Raw genomic sequence first — 27,158 nt, forward strand, 5'->3', positions numbered from 1 at the left:
TGAGCTGGATTCTATACCTGACCCTGCCAAGTATCAATAGAAACCTTGTAAATTCAGACAAGCTATTAAGCTCTCTAGATCTCCATACCATTGCCTGTAAAATTTCTCTGCTGATTAGAAGGGAACTGGGACCTGACAAAGTTACTTCCTTGAGTTCTTCTGAAAATCAAAGGAGCTGAGCATGTAAACTAAGGCTTCTATACATGGTTGGCCTCTACAAACGTCAGATGGAGATTCTGCTATTATCTTCCCAAGCTGGAAAGGGGTGGCAGCTTGAACACAGGGAAGCAGCAAGGGACAGAAGCAGGACCATGAGATTTGATGTCATTTAGAGCCGGGCTCCCAACACAACAGTCATTAGCCACGTGGGGCTCTTGGTCTCCAGAAATGTGGCTGGGCCCCATGAATATTTACCATTTTAGTATAAAATGCACACGGGCTTCCAAAGATTTGGTTTGACAAAAATGCACAAGACAATTTTTATACTGGTTACAATTTTTAGGTTGAAATGGTAATACTTTGGATATGCTGGATTAATGAAATCTGATTTGAATTAATTTCACCTGTTACTTTTTTTTTAATGACGTTACTAACAAAATGTAAATTATATACGTGGCTTACATTACATCTTCAGCAGACAGCAACGAGCTACACTGATTCACAAATCCGCTCTGCCAGTTACCTACTTGAGGCAAATTATTCCACCTCTGAGCTTCAATTTCTATAGGAATAAAATAAAGATAGTATAAGGTACAGAGTTCTTAGCACAACTGGTAGCTGGAAGCATAACAAATTGATTATAATTCATTCATTCAGCAAATATCTGAATACTGACCAGGTACTGGACAGTTTAAGTAGGATAAAAACCCCTTCCTCTATAAAGCTCACATTCTGAGAAAAACAAACATTAAAGTAGATATATAAAAACACACAGTAGGTGATAAGTGCTATGTGGCCAAGGGGGAAGAAGAATGGGGAAGCAATGCAAATGGAAAAACTGTGGTCAAAAAGGCCTCACTTGGAATAGCACTGGGGTGGGAAGCATGTTACACATTATCAGGGTGGTTAAGACTCTGCGCTTCCACTGTAGATTCGATCCCTGGTCAGGGAACTAAGACCCTGCATGCCATGGGGCGCAGCAAAAAAAAATTTTTTTTTTAATTAGCCCAAGGGATACAGGGCTTCTTTGGGGGGTGATGAAAATATTCTAAAATCGGCTGGGGTGATGGCTACACAAATCTGTGAACGTACAAAAAGCCACTGAATTGTACATTTTAAATGGGTGAAGCATATGGTGTGTGAATTATGTCACAATAAAGCTGTTAAATAAATACCGAAAGAAGTATTAATCACAGGTTTATTCATATGTAACTGCACATTCTGCACAGAGTGAGATGGAAAACAGCTCCCTCTGATAAAGAAATGATTGTAAAACACCAAGCAAGCTCTGGCACACGGACCAGGTTCATACTTGCACGGTGCCTGCCCCCAGCCAGCCCTCTCCTCCTCTCCCAGGCCCTGGTGAGGTGACAATCTTGGGCAAACCTGTTCTATATGATAGCTTACAACTGGCCAGGCAGGGAGGGGCACCAGATCCAAGAGCAGCCAATCGAAAGGCTGGCCAAATAGGCAACATCACTAATTATTAGAGAAATGCAAATCAAAACGCCAATGAGGTATCACCTCACACTAGTCAGAAGGGCCACCATTAAAAAGTCTACAAACAACAAATGCTGGAGAGGGTGTGGAAAAAAAGAGAACCCGCCTACACTGTTGGTGGGAATGTAAATTGGTGCAGCCACTATGGAGAACAGTATGGAGGTTCCTCAGAAAACTAAAAATGAATTACCGTATGATCCAGCAATCCCACTCCTGGGCATATACCTGGACAAAACTACAATTCAAAAAGATACATGCACCCCTATTTCAGAGCAGCACTGTTCACAAGAGCCAAGACATGGAAACAACCTAAATGTCCATCCACAGAGGAATGGATAAAGATGATGTGGTGTGTGTGTGTATTTATATATACACACATACACAATGGAATACTACTCAGCCATAAAAAAGAACAAAATAATGCCATTTGCAGCAACATGGATGCAACTACAGATTATCATGCTAAGTGAAGTAAGTCAGAAAGAGAAAGACAAATACCACCTGATATCACTTATATGTGGAATCTAAAATATGACACAAATGAACCTATCTACGAAACAGACTCACAGACACAGAAAACAAAAAATTGCCAAAGGGGAAGGGGTTGGGGGAGGAATGGAGTGGGAGGTTGGGGTTAGTAAATGCAAACTATTATATACAGAATGGATCAACAAGGTCCTACTGTATAGCACAGAGAACTATATCAATATCCTATGATAAACCATAATGGAAAAGAATATTTAAAAAAACAAGTGTGTTGGGGCTTCCCTGGTGGCGCAGTGGTTGAGAGTCCGCCTGCCGATGCAGGGGACACGGGTTCGTGCCCCGGCCCGGGAAGATCCCACATGTCGCGGAGCGGCTGGGCCCATGAGCCATGGCCGCTGAGCCTGCGCGTCCGGAGCCTGTGCTCCGCAACAGTAAAGGCCACAACAGTGAGAGGCCCGCGAACCGCAAAAAAAAAAAAAAAAGTGTGTGTGTGTGTGTATATATATATATATATATATAAAATGTATGTAAACTGAATCACTTTGCTGTACAGCAGAAATTAGCACGACACTGTAAATCAATTATACTTCAATTAAAAAAAAATAATAAAATTTTTTAAAAAAGGCTGGCCAGTGACCTCCCAAGAGCCAGACAACTTCTCCCCCAAACAAGAACAATGGTAATTAGCTGGGCCAACCACATTCCCTTAGGAAGCTGACTTATGAACGCAGACGTGGAGTATAGGAACAGTGAGGCTGAGGGAACACTCAAAGAAGCAGCCCATGAGTTAGCCAACATTTGGAGGAAGCAGAAACTGTGAATAAACAGAAGCTATCGGTGCTACAGGGATGGAAGCTGGTAAAGGGAAATCAAGATGATGAACACAGAGCAGCAGAGACTGGGAAGACCAGTTGGGGCACAAAGCCTTTGGCTCAAAACCAAACTGCCCTGTGCTCCCAGTGACTTTCTTGTTCTGGTTTCTGATGTTCTCCTAGCGTGCCAAACTGAAAATATTATCTTTGATTTAGATTTTTCAGCAAATCTAAGAAGCCAGTGAGTCCTGCTAACTATCCTTTGGCCTCATTCATTCATCTCCCTTGGGCTCCCTCCCCAAAGGCACTGCCACCAACCTAGACCATGGCCCTTGTCCTCAAGGTGAGCAGAACAGGACTTCATGGGCTTCCCTGGCCCCAGGCTCTACCTGCTCCCACAGAGGAGTATCTGATCATTTTTTCTTAAGCAGCCTACCTCCTTATTTCCTGTTCCAAAACCACAACTCTCTGGTTTTGTTTTAGGGCAGAACTTATAGCCACATTCATCTTTCCTATAGGCCCTAATATTCTGCACTACATCCTAAATAACCCTGGGTATTCAAGCTATTCCCCTTTCCCAGACACCTCTATCCGTCCCATCCACCCATCCCCAGTCAATTCTACCTTCTCCATGGAGCCCTTTTAACTACACCAGGTATCCATCAAGGTCCCTCTTCTTATCATCCGGTGAGAAAACATAGCACTTAATTTCCCAGAACCATTTCTTTCACGTGTTTTATATTTCTATAACTAGACTGTAAATCCTAATAAGACAACACATTATCCATTAGCATCTCTCTCTGGCTCGCTAAGACCAATAACTACACAGCTCACATCAACAATGCTCTGTGACGCCCTGTTAATTAAGTGACGTTAAATGGAGAAACACTATGAAGATCCTCAGCACGAGAATTTGGACCTGCTTATGGCAGATGCAGAAACTGTCTCATTCAACAGCCATTCCAATCTTCTCTCCCTTTGCCTTCCTCTGCAACAAAGGCTGGACTACAAACAACTCCTTCCCAGACTTCCTTGCAGCGCGGGGAAACCACGTGAATGCTGCAGCCGATGATCTATGAGCGGGAGCTGATAGGAGATTCCTGGGAAAGCCTTTGATACACACTTTCCCCCTTTGCTCTTTTTCCTCTTTCTTGTCCCCTAGAAAGGGGGTGTCATGGCTAGGCCATCTTGCAAACCATGAGTAAAAGGCTACAAAACCTGTAGACTCCTCAGCCTTGAAAACCAGCCAGCAACCACCAACTATTGACTTACTATGGGAGGGGAAAAAAAAAAAAAATCAACCAACCGACACAGTCAACATCTGTCAACTGGCTTTTCTGTAACATGCAGCCAGTTGTTACTGACACACTGCTCCTCAAGACATAATGGGATAAAGGGCCTATTGTATGGCACAGGGAACTATACTTGGTATCTTGTAATAACCTATAAGGGAAAAGTATCTGAAAAAAATAGATATGTATGTATAACTGGATCACTTTGCTGTACACCTGAAACTAACACAATATTGTAAGTCAATTATACTTCAATGTAAAAAAAAAGAAAATTTAAAATTTAGATTAAGCTAAAAAAAAACATAATATAAACCAAGGACAAAATACACAGGCAACAGCCACAGAGGCTGACTCACCACGTACTACATACACACCCACACACACACACCTACCTTCGTTAGTGATAGTCTAGCTTCTAAAGGAGACAGAGAAAAGTATCACCTGCACTATAATAAGGGTAAGAAAAGCCAAAGAGGCCAGTCTCTGTTTACTGTGTCTACAAGAGCAAACAGAGAGTTAGCTACTCCCTACAATATTTTATCAGCAGCTTGCCAAAGAAAAGGTCAGTGATGTCACTGTTTTCAAAAAGAGCCCTCTCTCTTTTTGATAACACGGTACTGGGGTCCCTTCCTATGGCCGAGGTCCCTTCCCGTGTACAAAGCATCCAATGGATGGAATGCCTCACAGTTTTCTAGGAGAAATAAAATGAGAAGTGATGCCATGAACACAGAACGTCCAGACAGTTTATTACAGAGCTGGTTATGTAAGAAAAAAATTTTAATAAGGAAAAACATGACATTTTGTTCTTCTTAAGATAACAAGGACTTCTAATATCACAGCTCTGGTTTTGCATCAATAATACGATTCCTTGTATTTTATCGTTACTGCTTGGGAACGTTTTGGAGTTATTATTCTGAACAGATTTTAACATTCCTTCAGGGACCTTGTTCTATTAAATCTAATAAAAGAAGTACAACTTGACTGTGTAGCCACATCACTGTTTTTACTTGTCTTTGTCCTGTTATTTTGCTTGATGTGAAACAAATGAAACATTAACACCCTTCTTTACTCATGTACAACAGAGAAAATTCACCTACGCTATTTATCTCTATACAGAGACAGACTAAACAGAAACTTATATACAACTTGCAGCATATTAAATATAAACAGTCATTAAGGAATGACAATAGAAAGTCAGCCAAAAGAAATAAACTACTAACCACTCTTGAGCTTTTCTTTCCATGTGGAGGCAGTCTGGGACCCTGAACAAAATTTGAATGCTGTGCCAAATGTACCCTAACTCCTCCCAGGCCTCTCTTCATGCTTTGAAAATTTTATCAACTCAACTCAGGCCAAAACAACCTTCTAACCAGACTCCAGCCACTTTCACCTCCCGAGAGGTCTGATTCTGACTGTGTTCATCAGATGTAAAGCATCCTGGCGGGCATCTGCAGAGGAGCTGAGATGGGAGATGGTAGTCCAAAGTTACAAAAGGCCCTTCCCGCCTTCCATCAGCAGCTCGGAGACAGGGCAGCCATCAGAGGCCCTGGATTCTCACAATCGCATCTGCTTCTCTACTGGTATCATCCAACCTCTGTACTTCAAGGGCTTCCAACATGCCAGGAGCCAGACAGGAATCTACACAGCAAGTATGAATCCAAAACCTGAGAGCCAGGCACAGTCCTTGGCACTAGTTGGGGACCCAAATCGGACAATGCCCTCAAGGGGCTGAGCGTCTACTGAAATGCGGAACAGGAGCAAGGTGAGGGGCAGGACATTTTTAGGAATGTTCAGGCTTTATTAGGACCAGTCGTAGCAGATGAATGGATGTCCCAACCACAAAACAATGTCACATCATCTCTATTCAACTCATTAATTTCTCTACTTCACCTTCAAAGGAGGTGTCAGGAGGACACGCTCTTACTCATGGGAATGATTAAATGGTTGAGGGCTGAGGATTTGCTTCAAACGGCCTTATGAATCTCAGATTAAAAACAGCATGTATTTGTTTTTCTCTTTCTGACTTCACTCTGTTTGACAGACTCTAGGTCCATCCACCTCACTACAAATAACTCAATTTCGTTTCATTTTATGGCTGAGTAATATTCCATCGTATATATGTGCCACATCTTCTTTATCCATTCATTGGTCGATGGACACTTAGGTTGCTTCCATGTCCTGGCTATTGTAAATAATGCTGCAAATACTGTATGCTAACACATATACATGGAATCTAAAAAAAAAAAAAATGGTTCTGATGAACCTAGGGGCAGGACAGGAATAAAGATGCAGACATAGAAAATGGACTTGAGGACACGGGGAGGGGGAAGGGTAAGCTGGAACGAAGAGAGAGTGGCACTGACATATATACACTACCAAATGTAAAACAGATAGCCAGTGGGAAGCAGCCGCATAGCACAGGGAGATCAGCTCGGTGCTTTGTGACCACCTAGAGGGGTGGGATAGGGAGGGTGGGAGGGAGGCTCAAGAGGGAGGGGATATGGGGATATACGTATACGTATAGCTGATTCACTTTGTTATACAGCAGAAATTAACACACCATTGTAAAGCAATTATACTCCAATAAAGATGTTTTAAAAAACCAGCATATATTATTGGGGTAAGCTTAGTATGGAATCATAGCTTCCTTTGGGACTAAGTTAGTTTATGCACACCTATAAATCAGAGAATTGGGAACAGTACCACTTATCTCAATGGAAGGACACATAAGCATAATTAATATGTGCAAAATACTTGATAGTGAAAGTCAAGCCAGGAACTTTTATAAGGACTCTATTAGAGGGACCAGAATTGGCTTTATTCCAAGCCTCCTACTTTGAAGAGCTTGTTGGCCTGTTGTAACGATCTTCGACCTTGTATTTTCTCTCCTCCGGATCTAAATTTTTGATGAACATGAATATGATGTGAGCATCATGAAAACAGTTGGTTTCCAAAGGGGAAAAAAAAAAGTCACCCTTTACATAGGATTTCCTCATTACTTGTTCATTAATGCTGCAAACATACAGATAAGAAAAATGACTTCAATGTAGACTCAACACTACCAAATGAGCTTCATGAAACCAACAGACGGGACAGAGCAGGTATCTAGGTGGACACGTGGGGCATGTTTCCTCAGCTGTAGAGTAGGAAGCCTGGGCATTCGTTCCCGCTCCACGGTAGTCAGCACTGCAGGACTTTAATTCCAGCTTTCTACATGGAAACTGAGGTTTTACTAAATTCAAGATCAGACAGAATCTGAAATATTTTAAACCTAACTACAATGTCTTCATTAACACTGTCTCTGCCTTCGCCATATGACTTTGGGCGAAATTCTTAACCTTCTGGATAGCAAGTCGCTCATGGGTAAACCAGGAGAAAATTCATTTCACGGTAAATAGATTCAGAATATCATCAGCAGAAAGAATGAAAATACATCTAGAGAGAAAGGGAATGGCTATTTGCGAAGAAAATTAAACGGCAGTACAGTTTGGGGACATAAAATAAGCAGCAAATTTAAGCAAGGGTCCAAACTGACATTGACAGCAAAGCATCCATTCCGCAAAACAAAGGAAAGTGTTTTCCTTTAAAGAGAGAAATCCTACAGGCCTTTGCCTATCAGTGACAAGACATGGAGGCTGAAAATGGCATAACAAGCTGTCAGCACCATTCAAACCCAATGAGCCCTTTGGATGGTTAACAATGACGTTACTCTTTAAATTCTGCTTTGGCTAAAAAGCAAGCAACAGCGCTCTTTTTCATTTTGTGCAATACAAGTAGAATCATACAGCCACTATTCCAGATCATCTGAAAATGACTTCCTTTCCTGTGACTTTTAATAGCTTAAAGGAAGTTTCTATCACCTGCATGGAAAATTTTTAAATTTCCTAAAGTACGCTCTACAGACATAACACCCTCCCCCATGGCTTTACACGAGATACTACCAAAAACAAAGCTTGTGAAATACATAAGGTATCAACGGCAATAATATATGCTCTTCTAGAAAACTAAAGGCTTCAGAGAGTGTGAAACAGGCAGGGGCCACACAGCTTTCCAGGCAAGTGCCCTTTGGGCAAGTAACTTAACCGACCTAAACCCAGGTTCCTAAACTGCAAAATGGTGTGTCCTGTCAGAGTAATTACCAAACAGGACGGTTGTGAGAAGTCAATGCTAATTAATGTAAAGGTTTGTCCCCTTACATGGTTTAAAAAATAATAATAAAAATTTTTAAAACCCTATTAACTGCTACTTCTACGACAACCACTATTATTATCATGACTTCTAGGAAACTTAAACTTTGTGTTAGTACATCTCAGATAATGTTTACCAATAGCTAAACTTATAAGTAGATTATGAGGCAAATGAAAATAAAATCTAACACTTCTAATTTGAGATTGTAGTAATCTACTCATTGCTGTTTCAGATTGAAGATATTTTATATGCACCTTCATTTAACCAAATCCAAGACAGAAAAATGGATATTCACACACTGTTTACAATAGCCAAGACAGAGAAGCAAGCTAAATGTCCATCAACAGAGGAATGGAAAAAGAAGATGGGGTATATGTATACAATGGAATACTACTCAACCATAAAAAAGAATGAAATAATGCCATTTGCAGCAACAAGGATGGACCCAGAGATTATCATGTAAGTGAATTAAGTCAGACAGAGAAAGATAATCATATATCACTTATGTGTGGAATCTAAAAGGATACAAATGAACTTATATACAAAATAGAAATAGACTCACAGACATCAAAAACAAACTTATGGTTACCAAAGGGGAAGGGGGTGGGATAAATTGGGAGTATGAGATTAACAGATACACGCTACTATATATAAAATAGGTAGACAACAAGGATTTACTGTGTAGCACAGGGAACTATATTCAGTATCTTGTAATAACCAATACTGGAAAAGAATCTGATATAACAATCACTTTGCTGTATACCTGAAACATTGTAAGTCAGCTAATATTTCAATAATAAAAGGAAAAAAATTAAATGGATATTCACCTGCACAAAATAATAGGTTGAGAGATGACTTTACACTTTAAAGGAATCATCACTGATGCTTCTTAAATAATAAACATGGTTTAGTTACATCTAAAGTGTGATTAGATTACACACACACACACACACACACACACACACACGTAAGCCCACAGAGCTGAATGTGCATTCCACTCCATTCCAAATTTTCTTCCTAATATAAACTCTGGGTTTGGGTTCACCATGCCACAATCTAGCAGGCTTCACTCCAAGGTGCCCTCCGAAGGTCAAATGCTCACTGATGCACCAGCTGCCACCATGGACCCGACTCCCTCTCCACTCTTCTGCTGTGCTCTCGCTGCAGACATTAAACTGAGGAAGTGTGTTTACTCAAAGCTCTACTTTCAGCTTTAAAGCTTTGGGAAATGAAAGCTTCGAAGTCACAAAACGTGAAGGTCTTTACTAAAGTTGCCTCTTTGTTCTCTGGACAAAGAAGCACTTTTTAAAACCTTTTTGGTCCGATGACTGTCAAGATAAATCAGTCCTACAGACACCCTGTAGACACTGCCAAAAGGCACTGAACCATCGTATAGCAACAGCAACAAAAAAACTTAGCTGTGGTTAAGTGATACATCCGGTTTCTGGACATAGGACTGCTCATTACCAGGTTAATTTGCAAGCCTTTTAGACAATATCAATTAAGACCTAGCAGTCAATTCTAAAAGATTTCAGAGCTCACATCATAAGTATTTAATTTAACCATCTCAATTCCCCTACAGTATGAATGAAAAGAAAACAGTCCAAACAGGTCACTTACCTACTTTTGAATCCTTGCTTTTGATACTATCCAGCATACACAATAAAACAGAGACAAGGAAAGCATTTCCAGGGACTATCATACAATTTCAGAAGAAAATAAACTTATTTGGACAACTCTTCTAGGTGCTTATAGGATTTCTCAATTGATTTCAAACTTAAAATCAAGCCAGGAATATAGAAAATTAGAAATTTTTAAAATCTGCTCTCATTTCTGTTCAAATATGTTGTTTGTTTAAAAGGAAAAAGAACGTAAAATTACTCAATCCACTCTGCCAGATGAACTACACTCACAAGGATCAGTTTTTCTTAACAATATTTCTCCAAAATTAAACAGGAACACTGTGTCAGAAATCTAAATGAAGCCATAAAATCACTATTTCGTTTTTAAAACATTTTCTTGAACTCTAACAAGTTAAGATGTTATAAACGTTAACTACTTCCAGCTTTTTCCACAATGATCACAAGCGTCTGAGCTACTCCATAGCTCAGAGGTTAACTACTGGACGGCACAGACACTAAGCACTGCAGTGAATCAACAACCTCGATGTTGTATCCAGACGAGCTGCGCAGACCAGAGTCTTCCCTTCCACCCTCTCACCTCTCCCCTCCTTCTCTATTTTGGTTAAAATGAATCAACCGAACAACAGGAAAAAAGAGAAGGCTTCCTTATCTTGACTCGCTAATCTCACAGAGTCCTTTGCCACACGTGGCCCCTAGGCCCGGACAAAAACAGTGTCTAGTAAAGCTGCTTTCCGAAATCCGTGTTCCCAACAAGGACCTACTGTGTAGCACAGGGAACTATACTCAGTATTTTGTAATAACCTATAAGGGAAAAGAATCGAAAAAAACAAATACAACATTGTAAAGCAACTGTACTCCAATAAAAAGAAAAAAAAGAAAAAAGATATATCTGTATAACTGAAACACTTTGCTGTACACCTGAAACAAACACAACATTGTAAAACTACAATAAAAACAAATAAATAATAACTATTTTTTTAAAAAGAACGTAGAGGAAGCTTCAAAAAAAAATGCACCTTCTCTTGCACGCTAGACAGCTTTATTCTATGTTCTGCACATCCCTTGTTGGGACCCTTGGCGTTCCGGTGAGGCAGACATCACTTGTCACCTGCTTCTCCCCCGTGGTAAGCATGCAATTCAGGCTGGCCAAGGCATCCCATCTGCCACACTCAGTGATGGGTCCAGGCTGAACAAGTGACCCAGGACTGATGGGCCTTCAGAGAGGGCAGCCACCTGTTCCTGTTCACCCAGGACAAGACCAGTTTATGCCTGTGGTCCCAGCGTAATTTTACCCCCCAAAGTATTCTGATATAAACGATGTGGTGTTTCTATGTCTAAGGCAGGGTTTCTCACCCTTAGTGCAATTAGCTCTGAGCTAGATCGTTCTTGGGAGGTTGCGGGGTGGGGGGTGGGGTGCGGTGTCTGGCCCTGTGCATCGTAGGGTGTTCAGCCACATGGCAACGTTGGCCTCTACCCACTAGATGCCAGCAGCACCTCCCAATTATGACAACCAAAAATGTCTCCAGGACATCACAAAACCATCTGATTGAGAACAACTGCTCTAAGGAAAAGGAGTCACTGTTCTCTAGAATCCCCAGAGCAATGAGAAAGATGTAAGTAAACTTAGGCTATCGCCACTGTGGAAAGAGTGCCCATCGGGGTCAAGCCAATTGCAGGAAACGCTAGCGATGCAAAAAGAGAGACCTGATGACATCGCTTGAACCCTTGGATGCCAGTGTAGCCAAAGAAACCCCACTCCCAAGACTTCACTCATGCAAGCCAGAAAGTCTCTTTTTTGCTTCAACTAGTTTTAGTTGGGTTTCTCTCACTTGCAACTGAAGGCAATGCATGAGGATATGCAGGATGTCTTATGCCAAAATCTGAACTGTCAAAAAAAAAAAAAAAACAGAATTAATCTGAACCCTGTCCTATTGCTTTCCACAAGAACAGGCCACCAACTCTAGCTGTAGCGACACAGGCTATGAACTCCTCTGCTAAGTCCTAGAATCTCTCTCCCAGTGAAGAACTTGAAAGTCTGCATGCTTCCCGTCCTTGAAGGTGTCGCGTGCTCACAGCCAGTGCATCCGGAGCCAGAGGGAAGAGGACGGCCATGAATTGTTTCTTAAACTAGTTGGAACCTAACTAAGTAGTTAGCTAGAAAAGAGGAAGAAAAGATATTATATGTTTAGTGCAGGGGTCCCCAACCCTTGGACCAGTACCGGTCTGTGGCCTGTTAGGAACCGGGCCACACAGCAAGAAGTGAGCGGCGGGCAAGCGAGTGAAGCTTCATCTGTATTTACAGCCGCTCCCCATCGCTCGCATTATCGCCCGAGCTCCGCCTCCTGTTGGCATTATGGTGAGTCGTATAATTATTTCATTATATATTACAATACAATAATAGAAAGAAAGCGCACTATAAGTGTAATGTGCTTCAGTCATCCCAAAACCATCCCCGCCCCCGTCGTGGAAAAACTGTCTTCCACGAAACCGGTCCCTGGTGCCAAAAAGGCTGGGGACCTCTGGTTTAGATCACTGATAATGGCTACGCCTTTAACTCTTATAGGTTCTCTTCTGAACCTGAAGTCCTGGGATCTCTTCTCCGATGTTGCCAAGAGAAACTTCTTCTTTACAAACATCCAAAGAGAACCAGCACAATTCCACTGAGAGCAAACCGAAACATCAGCAGGGTCCCTCAGTGAAAAAGAAAAAAAGCCATCCTCACTGAGTATTTTTTTTTAAAAACCAAGATTAAAGATTGTTTGAATAAAGTATTCGACCTGCAGTGCCAGCAGAACAAACTCTGAAATAGACGCACGCCTTGGTGTCTTGAGGACTGCTTTTTGTTTTTTTGGTTTGTTTTTTTTTTTACGGGGGGGGGCATGCCATGCAGCATGCGGGATCCTAGTTCCCCGACCAGGGATCGAACCTGCGCCCCCTGCAGTGGAAGCGTGGAGTCTTAACCGCTGGACCACCACGGAAGTCCCAAGTCTGTTTTTCCAGACATTTTATTCCTACTTTTTCTCCCCACTCACCTCTCACCACTTCTTCTCTTTCAACATCTATATTCCATCCCACCCGATTCAAACAGACAAAACTTTTACAAGTCATGTATTACTTATTAAGCGGAAAAAGAATGTGGTAAGGGAGAAATTAAAACAGAATTCATTACTGAAAACCACCTTGCTGTCTACCTCACAGACGAAATAAATCCATCGGTTCCTCATTTCCTCAATGTCCTGACACAAAGCTACAAATGGACCCGGGTGTGCACCCATCCTTTCCACCCCTTCAGTTACTGAAGTAGATGTGTCTTGCCCCCCGCCACCTGGAATCTGAATCCCACCTTCTATGCTATTCAGAAGCCCTGTGTATGCTAGAATATTCCCTGAATCTTCCACCTCTTCCTCTCTGTCGGACACTTAAATCGGCGTGTTCAAATCTCACCAATTAGCCAACAGCTTGGGAGAAATGCCTGCACCACAGGCTCATGTATTTTCCAGGCACCCTCTTCTCCACCCTGTGCCATCAGGCTCCCATCCCTGCCGTGCCACAAACTCATCTCCCACTCATTACCCATGACACTGTCTTTTTGTTGTTGTTTCGTTTTGTTTTAATTTTTATTGGCATACAGTTGACTTACAACGTTGTGTTAGTTTCTGCTGTACAGCAAAGTGAATCAGTTATACATATACATATATCCACTCTTTCTTTTTCTTCTTTTCCCATATAGGCCATTACAGAGTATTGAGTAGAGTTCCCTGTGCTATACAGCAGGTCCTTAGTAGTAACCTATTTTATGTATAGGAGTGCCAATGACACTGTCTTGCTAACGCAGCGTCATCTGGACTCCTGGGACCTGACTTCTCTGTAGCATGACCTTGTCTGCTCCCTCCTAACTTTCGGAAACGGTCTTTCTCCTTAACTTGTGAAACCCTCTCGGGGCTTTCCCACCCCCTCCCTCCCTCCCTCTCAATGGCTACCGCTGTCAAATCTCTTTATCAACCTCTTCTTCTACCCATCCCTTAAAAGTTCTGCTCTCCAAGATCTGCGCTGAGCCACCCTGCCTCTTCCTCTACATTTTCTCTCCAGCTGGTTTGCTACCCAGCTGCCTGGTGTCATTTCCTATCTCTGTGCTGTGTCTCCAGAATCCTCAGCTCTGTTCCCTGTTGTGCAGTACACACTCCACCCGTAAAAGAAACAAACTCCCGAACACATCCACTGGGTAGCCCAGAAGCACCTCCGCCTCCACACAGGCCAAACCAAAAACACATCTTCACTCCCATGAAACCCGTTCCTCTGGCTGGACTACCTCAGCGCCCAGCACTCTCCGCCCGGGCCAGGAACCCAGGAACCGTCTTGGACACCTCCTTCCTCGGCCCCTACACCCAAGCACCCACCAAAGCCCGCAGCCTCTGAATCCTGACTCCTGGAGAATCTGCCTTTTCCACCCAAGTCTGTGGCCTGGGTCAGTGAGGACCCACCCCCTCCAGGCCTGCTGTCCTCAAATCCATTCTCCCAACTGCAGTCTGGGAAGCCTTTCTCAAATGTGACTCACGTGATGCCAACCCCCTGCTCAAAATGTCGCCATGGCTTCCCACTGTGCTTTGAATAAATTCTGAAGTCCCTGACCCTGAGGTGGGCCTCACCAGGGCTTCCCAACACTGCGCCTGCTCGCTCTGGAGCCCCCTCTTCCCGCCCAGACCCATCTGTGCAGCTCCTGCAACCACACATGTTCTGGCTCTGGTCTCCACAGCCTCCCGCGTGCATTTCACTGTGCTCGGGGCATCTTTACCCTCAGCGCGGAGAGCTCCTAGCCTTCCTTCTGGTCTCAGATTTTTTTTTTTGGCCATGCCGCGGTACGCAGGATCTTAGCTCCCTGATCAGGGATCGCATTCGCGCCCCCTGCACTGGAAACCCGGAGTCTTAACCACTGGACCGCCAGGGAAGTCCCACAGAAGTTACCAATTTCTTGAAGTTGTCCTTGACCCCCCTCAACTAATTAGTCCTGTTAACTACGGCCATAGCATCCCATTCTCCATTCTCACTCAGGGGTGTGAATGACAGTGCTTAATTAATCTGTCTCTCCCCATTAGAACTCTAACTTCTGCACGGAGATATAAAAGGTCTCTTTTCACTGCTAATCCTCTAGCAACTCAACAATAGGTCGAGTTCAATGACTTGGGATGACACCTCTCCCCCACTGTCGTACAGGAGATTATCACAGTGAAGACTATATAGTAAACAGATTTTTACAAATTTTTTTCCAAGACTTAACAAACACATATAGGGCTCACTATGGATCAGGCTGTTTTCTTAAGTGCTTTACAAATAACTAATTTAATCTTAGCAACATTCAGGGAGATAAAATTACTATCCACATTTCACAGACAAGGAAATTAAGGCACAAAGAAGTTAAGCAAGTTGCCCAAGGTCACACAGGAAGTAGATGTAACTTCAAAGACCATGATCTTTAATATTTTGGCTGTGCTGCCTTTGACCTGCATTTCACAAAAGAAAAACAAAACTATCCGTCACAGTGACAGAAGTACTATCTACCAGATTCTCAAATACAAGTAACAACACGTCAACGACGCTCTGCTCCCTTGTACTTTTTTTGGCTTTGTTTCCAAAACTTTCAAGCAAAGATCTTCAGTAATATGCTGGATTTCTACAGATGGTTTCTCCTGTTTAATAAATGAGAGGCCTACACCATCCCTGCACTTCAAAATATGGTTCGCTTCAAAGAGAGGCAAGAACACGTTCACAGATTACTCCTACTGTCACTACGGGTAAAGCCACAGCTGTACCCAAATTCAACCAAAGGAAGCCAGGACAGTGCTCTTCCGACAACGATGATGGTGGTGGTGGTGATGATGATAATTACAGCACCTACCATGGGCCAGGGAGAGTTCTAAGATCTTCTAGTAAGTAACATGAGAATTAAATACCACTACCCCTTGAGACAGAGTTCTTAGTATCTCCATTTTACTAACAAAGAAACAGAAAATTAGCCACTGACGGTTTCAGTAACTTGCCCAAGGTCACCTAATACGTGAAGCAGCTAACTTTATAGTCAGAGATTAAAAAAAAAAAAAAAATTTTTTAAGAGAGTCTTAAATATATCCAGCATTCAGACCAGAGGTGACATCTCCCAGCCAAACTGATTTTTCCTTCAGCCACACACCTCATCGTGACTCACTACCAGACGATGATGGGACCTCGGGACCCAAGGGCAGACAGTGCCTGCGGTGAACCGGGCAACGAAGAAGAACCCATACTCCCCGTTGAACTATCTAGTGGCATAGGATTAACAGCTTCCTCAGGAAACACAGGGAGGGAATTCTGGTCTGACCAGGGAGGCAGGCCTAGCATCCAGCAGTGGTCCCAGCAGATCTTGGGCCTTAGAGAGATGCCTGCCCTTCGAATGTAAAGCGTCAGGGGTTTTTCAGTGTGCCTGCCTGTTTGTTTAAAGAGAAGGGTGTCAAGGCTTTCTCATTACAAAAGCATCCCCTTGGCAAGTCTATAAATTATGTTCCTACATTAGGGTAATGAAATCAACAGGCTGTTTGCATAGAAGCCTATCACAAAATACCAACCAATCCCTGCCTAAAAGCATGCTCATCTGACCTATCTAGACTGACGGCTTCCAGAGTGCTTCACTAGCACTGTGTCTATGAAGATATCATTTTCTTCTCTATACGCTAACACTGGAAATCTCATTTCAATGAGGCAAAAAGGCCCTTGAAGATTTTTTGTGACTCAGACCACTTATTTCTTCCAATCCTGAAAGTTAAAGTCGTTTGCTCTGATTACCCATGCCAAGCTGATAACGTTAAATAGCAAACAGAACTTTTATTAAATGTCTTTAAAATTTATGGATTCGTTATCTATAGATTGTTGTCAAAGCTAGTGTTTTAAAGTTTATAAAATTAATTATAAGGCTTTTATATTGAATAAATTCTCTAAGTATATTGTTTCACAATCCAAAAATGCATGGAAATAAGGTACATCATAAAACATCTTAAGTTCTTTATATAACATCTACATACCACCAATCAACCAAGTCTTTTCAAATGCCACTTGTAGGAAAAAGAGGTTGAACTCAATGAAATTGAGCTACATGTGTCCACATGGATAAATCTCACAAGTATCTTGAGGGAAGAAAAGAAACTGCAGAAAAACAAATAGTATATGAATTCATTAAAGTCTAAAACCATGCAAAACATACTATTATTCAGGAATGTGTACAGATGTATTAAAATGTCTGGGAATAATATACACCAGATTTGAGACAGTTGCACCTCTTGGGGGAAAGAACAGGTTCTCTATTAGAAAGGGTGCCATTGGGAAGAGGCAGACAGGAAGCTTTTATTTCTAAGCTGAGAGGCAAATACAGAGATGATTATGAGATTCTTTGTATTGGTTTATAGTTCTAAAACAACTCAAATTTTCTGTAGAGGAAAAAGCCTAATACGAAATTACGAAAACAAAATTAAAATTTACTCTTCTAAAGGGTGGGATGAGGGATGGAGAGTAAAAGAGACACTAAGAGAGGGGGAGAGATGAAGATTAAGAGACAGGAAGAGAGGGGACTTCCCTGGCGGTCCAGCAGTTAAGACTCCATGCTTCCACTGCAGGGAGCATGGTTTCATCTGTGGTTGGGGAACTAAAAAAGAAAAAAAAAAAGAGAGAGACAGGGAGAGAGACTGAAGGAAGGAAATCATACTTTTTTGAGTGGACGTCTGCATCTAGTAATTCATCCTAAATCAATCCAATCTCTGAATATCTACACTTACTGCACAAATTAATAATCAGTTTTATTTACAGTAACCATCCCAGGTGGCCTTAAATTTTAAATCATGCTCCTTGGGCTTAGCTAACAAGAATAGTCTCCTAACCAGACTGTGAAATGTACACACTTGCCAGATAACCAGGATTTATCGTAATAACATCCCCTAACAGAAGAACGCACTTACATCTCTTTACAGGGACAGCTTACTGTTGTGGTTAAGGGTTTTGCAGTCAGACAAACGTGGGTTTTCGTTCCAGCTCCACCACTGACAAACTGTGTGACTGGAACAAGCTGCTAACCTCTCTAAATTCAGTTTCCAAATCTGTAACATGGGGTAAATAACAACATACCTCAATAAGGAAGTCTTCACATTAAATAATAGAATTTACCACGAAGTAAAGCAAACTGTAAATGCTTAATAAAAGTTAGCTGGGACTTTCTTGGTGGCGCAGTGGTTAAGAATCCACCTGCCAATGCAGGGGACACAGGTTCAAGCCCTGGTCCGGGAAGATCCCACATGCCACAGAGCAACTAAGCCCGTGAGCCACAACTACTGAGCCCGTGCGCCTAGAGCCCGTGCTCCGCAATAAGAGAAGCCACCACAATGAGAAGCCCGCCCACCGCAACGAAGAGTAGCCCCCACTCTCCACAACTAAAGAAAGCCTGAGCACAGCAACGAAGAACCAACACAGCCAAAAGTAAATAAATAATTTATTTAAAATAAAAATAAAGTCAGCTATTATTAAAATCATTAACATATACATTTTAAATAACATTTTTCGATTGTAGTTTGTGATTGCCTATTTGTCTCTGAAATGTAATTCCATTAAAAGTAACCTAGGGCTTCCCTGGTGGCGCAGTGGTTGAGAGTCCGCCTGCCGATGCAGGGGACATGGGTTCGTGCCCCCGTCCAGGAAGATCCCACATGCTGCGGAGTGGCTGGGCCCGTGAGCCATGGCCGCTGAGCCTGCGCATCCAGAGCCTGTGTTCCGCAACGGGAGAGGCCACAACAGTGAGAGGCCCGCGTACCGCAAAAAAAAAAAAAAAAAAAGTAACCTAGTAGGGACTTCCCTGGTGGCGCAGTGGTTAAGAATCCGCCTGCCAGTGCAGGGGACATTGGTTTGGTCCCTGGTCCAGGAAGATCCCACATGCCGCAGAGCAACTAAGCCCGTGCACCACAACTACTGAGCCTGCACTCTAGAGCCTGCGAGCCACAACTACTGAGCCCACGTGCCACAACTACTTAGCCTGCGCACCACAACTATTGAAGCCCGCACACCTAGAGCCCACAAGAGAAGCCACCGCAGTGAGAAGCCCGTGCACCACAACAAAGAGCAGCCCCCGCTCGCTGCAACTAAAGAAAGCTCCCGTGCAGCAACGAAGACCCAACACAGCCAAAACAAATAAAATTTTAAAATAAAATAAAATACTGATCTGTGCCACGAAGGAAATAAAATATTTTTTTAAAAAGTAACCTAGTAAAACATCCAAGACACCCTTAATCAGAATTATTATCTACAAATTTCTAACCACTCTCCTACAAATCCTGAAGGAAAGCCAACCTGACTAAATGAGTTTTCTCTAAACAAGATGTAGAATCAAAGGCAATGCAAGACCATACTGAATCCCATAAAGCAATGTGTTCATAGCTACGTTTCTAACATCAAACTTTTAAAAAGTGAGAAAAGACACCAGATGTTACTAACTATGGTCAGATGTAAACACTTGACCTATTCACTGCCACATACAGTTAGCAATCACCTTAAGCATGACTTACGGTAACCTAGCTGACTACCCAATATTTTTACCTCCTTCATAATTCTTGCCTCCCCAATAAACACAAAATCATAAGGTGATAAATAGCTATTGGAGTCAGAATTCAAAACAGCTTCTTTGGGAATCTGTCCAGGAGACTCTGAGTATCGTTTTGCAGAAAATAGGAGGATTACGTAACAACTCTTTTGGGCGGTCTCTGGCTGCCTTGTGTTTCTCCTGGTAGATTTCCCACAGCAAATACAAGCACTGTCCAGTAGGTTGTTAGGGTCTCCTGCAAGTTAAACACTAAAGTGAATACCTTCTAAAGGCATCACTGCAATTTTAAGTATCTGCAGGTTCCAGCCTCTGACGATGTCATCCCAGTTCCTTGGTCAGAGCTCTCCCCGCCTTCTTTGGCTTTCTTAGCAATCCCCTGAATGAGAGGCCTGTTCAAGTCTCAGCTGCAGACGGCTGGGCTAGATTTCCAACATTCTTAGTGACACCTTCCACATCATCCTCAGATCTTTGTGACTCAGAAACAAATCCTGGGACGTATTTTCCCAAGATACCACTTAGCTTTGATTCATCCACTTACCTGCCAGATTTTCCAGCATACTGAGCTACATTTAAACTTTCGAAGCCTTACCAGACTTTGACCACTTTGTCTTTCTTCTTGGTCACTGGTCACGATGATTTGGACAAATACATTCTTAGGGGTAATGAGTGCTAAAAAGTTAGACGCTAGCCGCTGGGCCAGAGCAACCCTCTTTCAGGCAAGAAAAGGGCCTGCATATTAAAACATATACCTGCAATTTAGAACATCATGACTGCTCACGTTTGAGGGCGTATTTGAAATGCTTTACACGTATGAACTCATTCAACCCAACTGGCAACCCTACAGGGCGGACAGTATCATTATCTCCATTTTCTGTTGGACAACACAGATACAGAAAAGCTAAGCAACGTGACTGAGGTTTCCAGCGTGAATGAAAGGCAGCGCCTTAGCATGCTCTTAATCTTCTCTACTACACTGTCTCATCAGCCACGTTAAACGTTAAAACACAAAAATGCCCTCCTCCTGGGCCTTCTCCCTCTTCCAGAAGTCCACAATGCTTCTGGTCCCCCCGCCTCAAAAACAGAGTGAAGAGGAGGTGGTCAAAGGAACCCCGGTAGATGGGAGGGCAGGGAAAAGGCAATGTGGCAGGAAAACTCACAACAGCAGATGACTCACAGACCCAGCAAACGTTCCATACAGACAGGGTCGGCTGGTGGAGGGCCCTCAATTGGAACTACTCTAAATGGAGACAAGGACCACCTGCAGAGAGTAAAGCAATGAAAGCTTTTAGAGCTTTCTAAAAAGCTGGGTCCACAGCCCAGTTCCAGCCAGATGGGAAATCTTTTCACAGCAAATCTACATTAGCTTTAGAGACCAGCCCATTAGTAAGACCCCAAGTGAGAGCTGAAGACTTACCCCCAAGTGATGCCCTGAAATGTAGGGGGTCCACAGTAATTTCTTTGGGGCAAAGAATATTGATGAGTCTTCTTGTCCATCTGGGGTAAAATTATATTTGTAATTTAAATATCATTTCACTTCCATGCCTCTCTAAATTCCACTTAACCGAAACATCAGCCCAAAATTTACAATTATATCTCTCCATCAAAATTAGGGTGTTGGAAATTCCCTGGAAGTCCAGTGGTTAGGACTCTGCGCTTTCACTGCCCAGGACCCGGGTTCAATCCCTGGTGGGGGAACTAAGATCCCACAAGCCGCGTGGTGCAGTCAAAAAAACCCCACAAAATTAGGGTGTAAAGTAGCAGAAAACCCAACTCAAACTGGCTTATGTCATTTAACAAGCTATGCAGAGGTAGGCTTCAGGCACAGAACCATCTGTGGCTTCCATGACCACATCGAAAACCCAGATTCAGTTACCTCTCTGCTCCAATGGTCCTTACCTTGAGCTCCACTCACCGTCCCAAGATGGCAGGAGCAGCTCCAGGCAACACAACCAGACATCACAGAAGAGTCTAGAACCCTTTTTACAAGTCTCCTCTCACACAAAAGAAAACCTTTCCCAAAGTCTCCAGCAGACTTCCTATCATGTCTCACTGGTCAGAACTGAGATACATCCTCATTTATCCAATTACCAGCCCAGAAAATAGGTTTACCCTGCTGAGTTGTTAGAGTTCAGTGTTTCTCAATCCCAACTGCGTGGTTTTTACAGCTCCCCAGGTGATTCTAACGGTCAGCCATGCTCAGGACTGAGAACGACTGAGTCAGACTAATCAGAATTATACCTAATCACCTTTCCATGAGTCACTTGGGAAAGAGTGTAGACACCTGAACAAAATTTGGATTGTCAGAAAAAAATATTAGCTGGGCAAACAATAAAGCCTACACAACCGCTTCACACTTGTGTTTTAAAAACATTTTGGGGGCTTCCCTGGTGGCGCAGTGGTTGAGAGTCCGCCTGCCAATGCAGGGGACACAGGTTCGTGACACGGTCTGGGAAGATCCCACATGCCGCGGAGCGGCTGGGCCCGTGAGCCATGGCCGCTGAGCCTGTGCGTCTGGAGCCTGTGCTCCGCAACAGGAGAGGCCACAGCAGTGAGAGGCCCGCGTACCACAAAAAAAATAAAAACAAAAACACTTTGGCACATGTGGTTCAATCCTCAAGGCTATATGCAACAGTCCCATTTCACAGATAAGGAGACCAAGGCTGAAGTTTACAAAGTGAAATTCTTTTAAGTCTTCCGAATCTCCCTATGTTTCCATGCAAGAGCAACCTGGGAAATTTTTCCAAAAGGAATTACCACGTGAACCATGTTTCTGGAACAATAAATACAAAGACAGCAAAAGGGAACTTTTATGTTGTCCTGAGAAAAACAAGGCAAAAATCATTAAACATCAAGGCCTAAAGAAGTACCAAGACTTGAAAGACTCAAGTTCTGGTCCTGGCCACCACTAACATCCTTCTCCTTCTCTAGAACAGAACATATTCTTTCAAGAATGCCTAATTGGGGCTTCCCTGGTGGCGCAATGGTTAAGAATCTGCCTGCCAATGCAGGGGACACGGGTTCGAGCCCTGGTCCGGGAAGATCCCACATGCCGCAGAGCAACTAAGCCACAACTACTGAGCCGCCAGCTCTAGAGCCCACGGGCCACAACTACTGAAGCTCATGCGCCTAGAGCCCGTGCTCTGCAACAAAAGAAGCCACCGCAATGAAGCCCAAGCACTGCAATGAAGAGTAGCCCCCACTCTCTGCAACTAGAGAAAGCCCACGTGCAGCAACGAAGACTCAACGCAGCCAAAAATTAAAATAAATTAAATAAATTAAAAAAGAAAAAGAACACCTAATTGTAAAATGTATGAGAAAAGTATATATAGCTTATTGCTGTTTCTGGTAAACAGACTATGCATTTCTACGAATCATAAGCATCTGCAACTACACAGACATCCTACGAAAGGCTCACAAAAGTTTAAACTGTATGGAAAGAAGACACTGATTATTCTAGGCAAGGAGTGAAAAAAGAAAAAGGGCTAATAAAACCATTTAAACAAAGACTCCACTGAACTGAGTGAATGATCTCCAAATCCACCACATAAATCAGTGGTCCCAGACTCTGCGCTCCGCAGCCCCTCCCCAGCCCCACTGCTATCTCCAAAAATCACCTGACACACAGACAGATACCATACACAGCCTCTAAACCATCTCTTTCCCATCATGTCAGTGATTCTCCACAGGATAAAGCCCACATTCCAAGCCCACTTTTATGGCTTCCACAATCTGAAACTGACCTTTCCATGAATCTCATTCTACTCCCCCAAATGAAATCATCACCATTCCAGCCAAACTGGTCTTCTCATCCTCTTCAGACACGGTGGCGGGAGGGCGGGGGGCCCGCTGGTTTCTTCTCAGCTGTTTCCAATCTGACAGGGTTCTACAAGGTTCTATCCCTTCCTTAAAACACCAATGAGTCCCCAAACTTCCACTCTAACCTACAACATACTCTTGTTTCTGTCAAAGTTAGAAACCTTGCCACTGAATCTTCTGAATCTTTTAATATGTGTGTCTGTGTATCCTTCACTTCTTCAAGAACTTAGCACAATGCATGCAGCAGTTCAAACATGTTCCTAGATTGAACTGAATTCAACTATAGGACAATAACCTCAAGGACAAGGGCCTCTAACTTCTTTCCTCTTTGTGTCTCAAGCCCAATATTTAACAAACTGTAGATGCTAAATATTTGCTGATCGCTACATAATTGAACTCAGCAATAAACTTTCAGGTCCCACAGAAGTCACCTCCAACTTCTTTAAATATCTGCGGATTAGTCAAAGCATCAAGACATTCTACAGGGAAGTAACAATATGGTCGTCAGTTGTGTATTTAGAAATGTAGCAGGGATGTTTTCATAATTTTCAGAGATTACGCATTCCCCAACGACTAAGAAATTTAAAAAAAAAACTAAAGCATCAAGACATCAAAGTTATATAAATCCAACATGTATTTAGCGCATGGAGGAGGCATCTTACAGGGCAATTAAATGCAGAAATCACTTAAACACGCAGATTCTGAAAATGCGCAAAACGCCGTTTTTGCAAAACAAAGCACAAAACATCTGAAAATATAATCAGTCTGACCTAGCTGATTGTTCCTTTCTGTAGCTCCCCCTCGGTCTCAGGTCCTGCCTCGACCTCTTGAGCTTTTCTCAGCTGTTATAGAAAAGCTCGACTAGTTAGGCCAACGACTGACCTAGACTGCAATTTCAAATGACCTAATCACGCCATTTCCAAACACTGCAGAATCTTACTGATGCCTCTGAGAAGTAGGACAAGAAAAACTGAACACAAAAATGACCTGCCCAATTGTCCTGTAGCCAGGCTCTAACAGTGAAGGCTAATTACACCCAGGTGTCCTGACTTACGTCCAGGGCTCTTAGTCTTGATAGGAGCTGGACGTCAACTTTACGTACGGGGCAAGCTGGGCAAAGGCCAGGTCCCCCTAACTTGCCACAAGCGTGTGAGCTAAAGCTGTATCTCTATCCTCCTCTGGAAAAGAATTTAAGGTAATTACACACAATGAGAAAAGATATTTTCTTTGAGCATAAATTATGTTTCCTATGGTAAAGGACAAGAATCAAAAGGAGTAAGGAGCCAATTCGTAAACTCAAGAAAGTCTACATTCTGGAGGGGAAGGCTGACAGCTGGCCCCCCAGATGCACTAGCTGCTGCTGGAACACCGGGCATGTGTCCTGTTGGCAGAAGAGCGAATATGCAGTCACATAAATAGCTTTCTACCAGTGGCCAAACTGGCTTTGCCATCTACCTCTCTCCACACCAAAGCCTCCCTCCTCATGCCCCACGTCCCAGAGGGAGCTGCTACAGCCAGTAAGAGAGAAGGGGCACTCCCCTACCTAGTGACGCTAGTTAAGACCAAACTACAGAGGGAGATGTTCACTACACACACATACCCACACGCATGTGCATGCACGTTCGCGCGCGCACACACACACACACACACAGGCACCGCATACCCTTCTCTCCTCCTCCTTTCTCCACTCCTACATATTTACAGCCCCTCCCCACCTCCGTCCCAACACACATACCCAATGCCAAGGCACTGGAGAGCCACCAACCAAATATGCCCACCTATCACATGTCCCAAACAAAGTGATTCCCAGTCCTCGTTTTGCAACACCAAAGAGGTCACAGAGGCAAAAGAAACCACGGACAACATCCAGAGAAGTCGTGGGACGTGCTTCCAAAATTACAGAGCTGGCTCACTGAATTCTACCCATGAAGACGTATTTCTTTCAACTCATTCATTCAACAAATAGGCACTGGGCTGGGTACCTGAGACAGTCTGCTCAGTATGTTTTCATCTTCCTTAATGCAAAAGCGGGGGAGGGATGACACGGGGCATTTTTCCCAGTCTGCTATACGGGTAGGTCTTTTTAATTGGGAAAAGGGAGCACTCACAGGCTTCCTCAGAACCGGCTATGGGTTACAGGTGTGGTCAGGCTGCGCAGCTCCTCACTCAAGCTAATGTCTCCCCATTTCCAGCCAACTCAGTGTTTCAACACGAATTTCAGGCCCCCTCCCTCCTAGAAAGACTCTTCAGATAATCAACTAATTAATTGTGTTCTCCTGTGTGGCCACTTCCGAGTTAAAATATGGAGGAAGAGAGGGGAGGAAAGCATTAAGCTTGACCGGGGTGAAATTCCCTCTTTGCAGGCAGTGCTCGCTCGGGCCGGAGGGCAGGCTGTCTGCACAGCCTCACAAGCCCCAATCTTTGAACCGTCCTCGGCGCAGGAGGAGGGAAGGAATGTGCGGAAGGCAGCACAACGCCAGGTGGACTTTCGGGTTGAGCACAGTAAGGGACCCGGGACGAGACTGTCGCAGGCGATCCGAAAATGACACGGAAAGCGTACGGCTTAAGGGCCTTCTGAACAATTCAACACCCAGCAGGTTTTCAAAGAATTCCCAGTCTCGTGATCTCTCAAAAGAACTTGACAAGACCCGTGAAACTTATGTGTCTGTTTCGGGAGAGACACTGATAAGCTCTAGGGGGTAAGAGAACCTGCCCCGGGGGGGTCCAGCGGGGAACACAAGGAGCCGGGTCGGAGCAGCGGGGCTGGCGGGCGGCGCGCTCGCACGCACGGCTCCCGGCTCCGGCCGCCGCGCAGGGCAGGGACGGGAAAGGGGACTCGCCCCTGGCTGCTCGGGGAGCCGCGGAGGAACGACCCCGGGGCCTCCGGGTCCCGGATCAATCTCCAAATCCTCCGGCTGCCGGCCCCGGGCACCGGACGGTCGGTCTCCCTCCGGGAGAGGCTCCTCCCGGCCTCGCCACGCCGCAGCCCGCCCGCGCCCCCACTTACTTTTGGTCGCCGCGATGAGGTTCTTGCCGTCCTTGATGAGCTCTTTGATGAACTTGTTGGTCCTCTCCAGCTCCGCTTCGTGGGCGCGGATCCTCTCCCGGAACCACGGGCTATCGAGGTAGCAGTCGCTGAACTCCAGGGGCTGCAGCCCCATGACGGCGGCGGTCCGCGAGCACAGCGCGAGCCGGGCTTCGGTACCAGGTGCGGGGCCCCGCGCGCAGGAAGCGCCGGAGAAGCTAGCAGTCCCAGGCGCGCGGCGAGAGCAGCGCAGACATGCCCTGCGGAGGTGAGCCCGGCCGCGCTGAGCAGCGCTGCCGAGGCGAGCGAGAATGCGGCGCTCAGATCCCGGCGGAGCTCCGATCCCGGCAGCCCCCGCCTAAACTCGGGCGCCGCGGCCCCGCCCCGCCCGGCCCCCGCGCCGCACGCCCTCCGGGAGGCGCGAGCCCGCCCCGCCCCGGCGCCTCCCGCCCAGCCCCCTCCCGCGCTAGCCGCTCGCCCCCTTCTCTTTCCTCCGCCTTCCTCCTTCCTTCTCTCCCTTCCCTCCCTTCCTCCCCCCAGACGCCTCTTCTCTTCCCACGCGCAGTGGCCCCTCCTCTTCCTTCCGAGGCTTCCTCGATCTAGAATTTCGCCCCGCGGCTCTCCTCCGGGCGC

The 27,158-nt window shown here is 44.4% G+C and overlaps 1 protein-coding gene across 3 annotated transcripts in view; it reads right to left on the minus strand.

Annotated features, from left to right (window-relative positions):
- Positions 1-26,955, minus strand: part of ARHGAP10 (Rho GTPase activating protein 10) — a 327,186-nt gene extending 300,231 nt beyond the window's left edge. For all 3 annotated transcript variants that reach the window (XM_060298805.2, XM_070045536.1, XM_030878175.3), the window contains exon 1: positions 26,508-26,955. In XM_060298805.2, the coding sequence (XP_060154788.1) occupies positions 26,508-26,661 (154 nt within the window). In that variant the 5' untranslated portion in view covers positions 26,662-26,955. The remainder of the gene's footprint in view (positions 1-26,507) is intronic.
- Positions 26,956-27,158: the final 203 nt, after the last annotated feature.

This window comes from Globicephala melas, chromosome 5 (assembly GCF_963455315.2).
Source record: "Globicephala melas chromosome 5, mGloMel1.2, whole genome shotgun sequence".
Classification (NCBI taxonomy): domain Eukaryota; kingdom Metazoa; phylum Chordata; class Mammalia; order Artiodactyla; family Delphinidae; genus Globicephala; species Globicephala melas.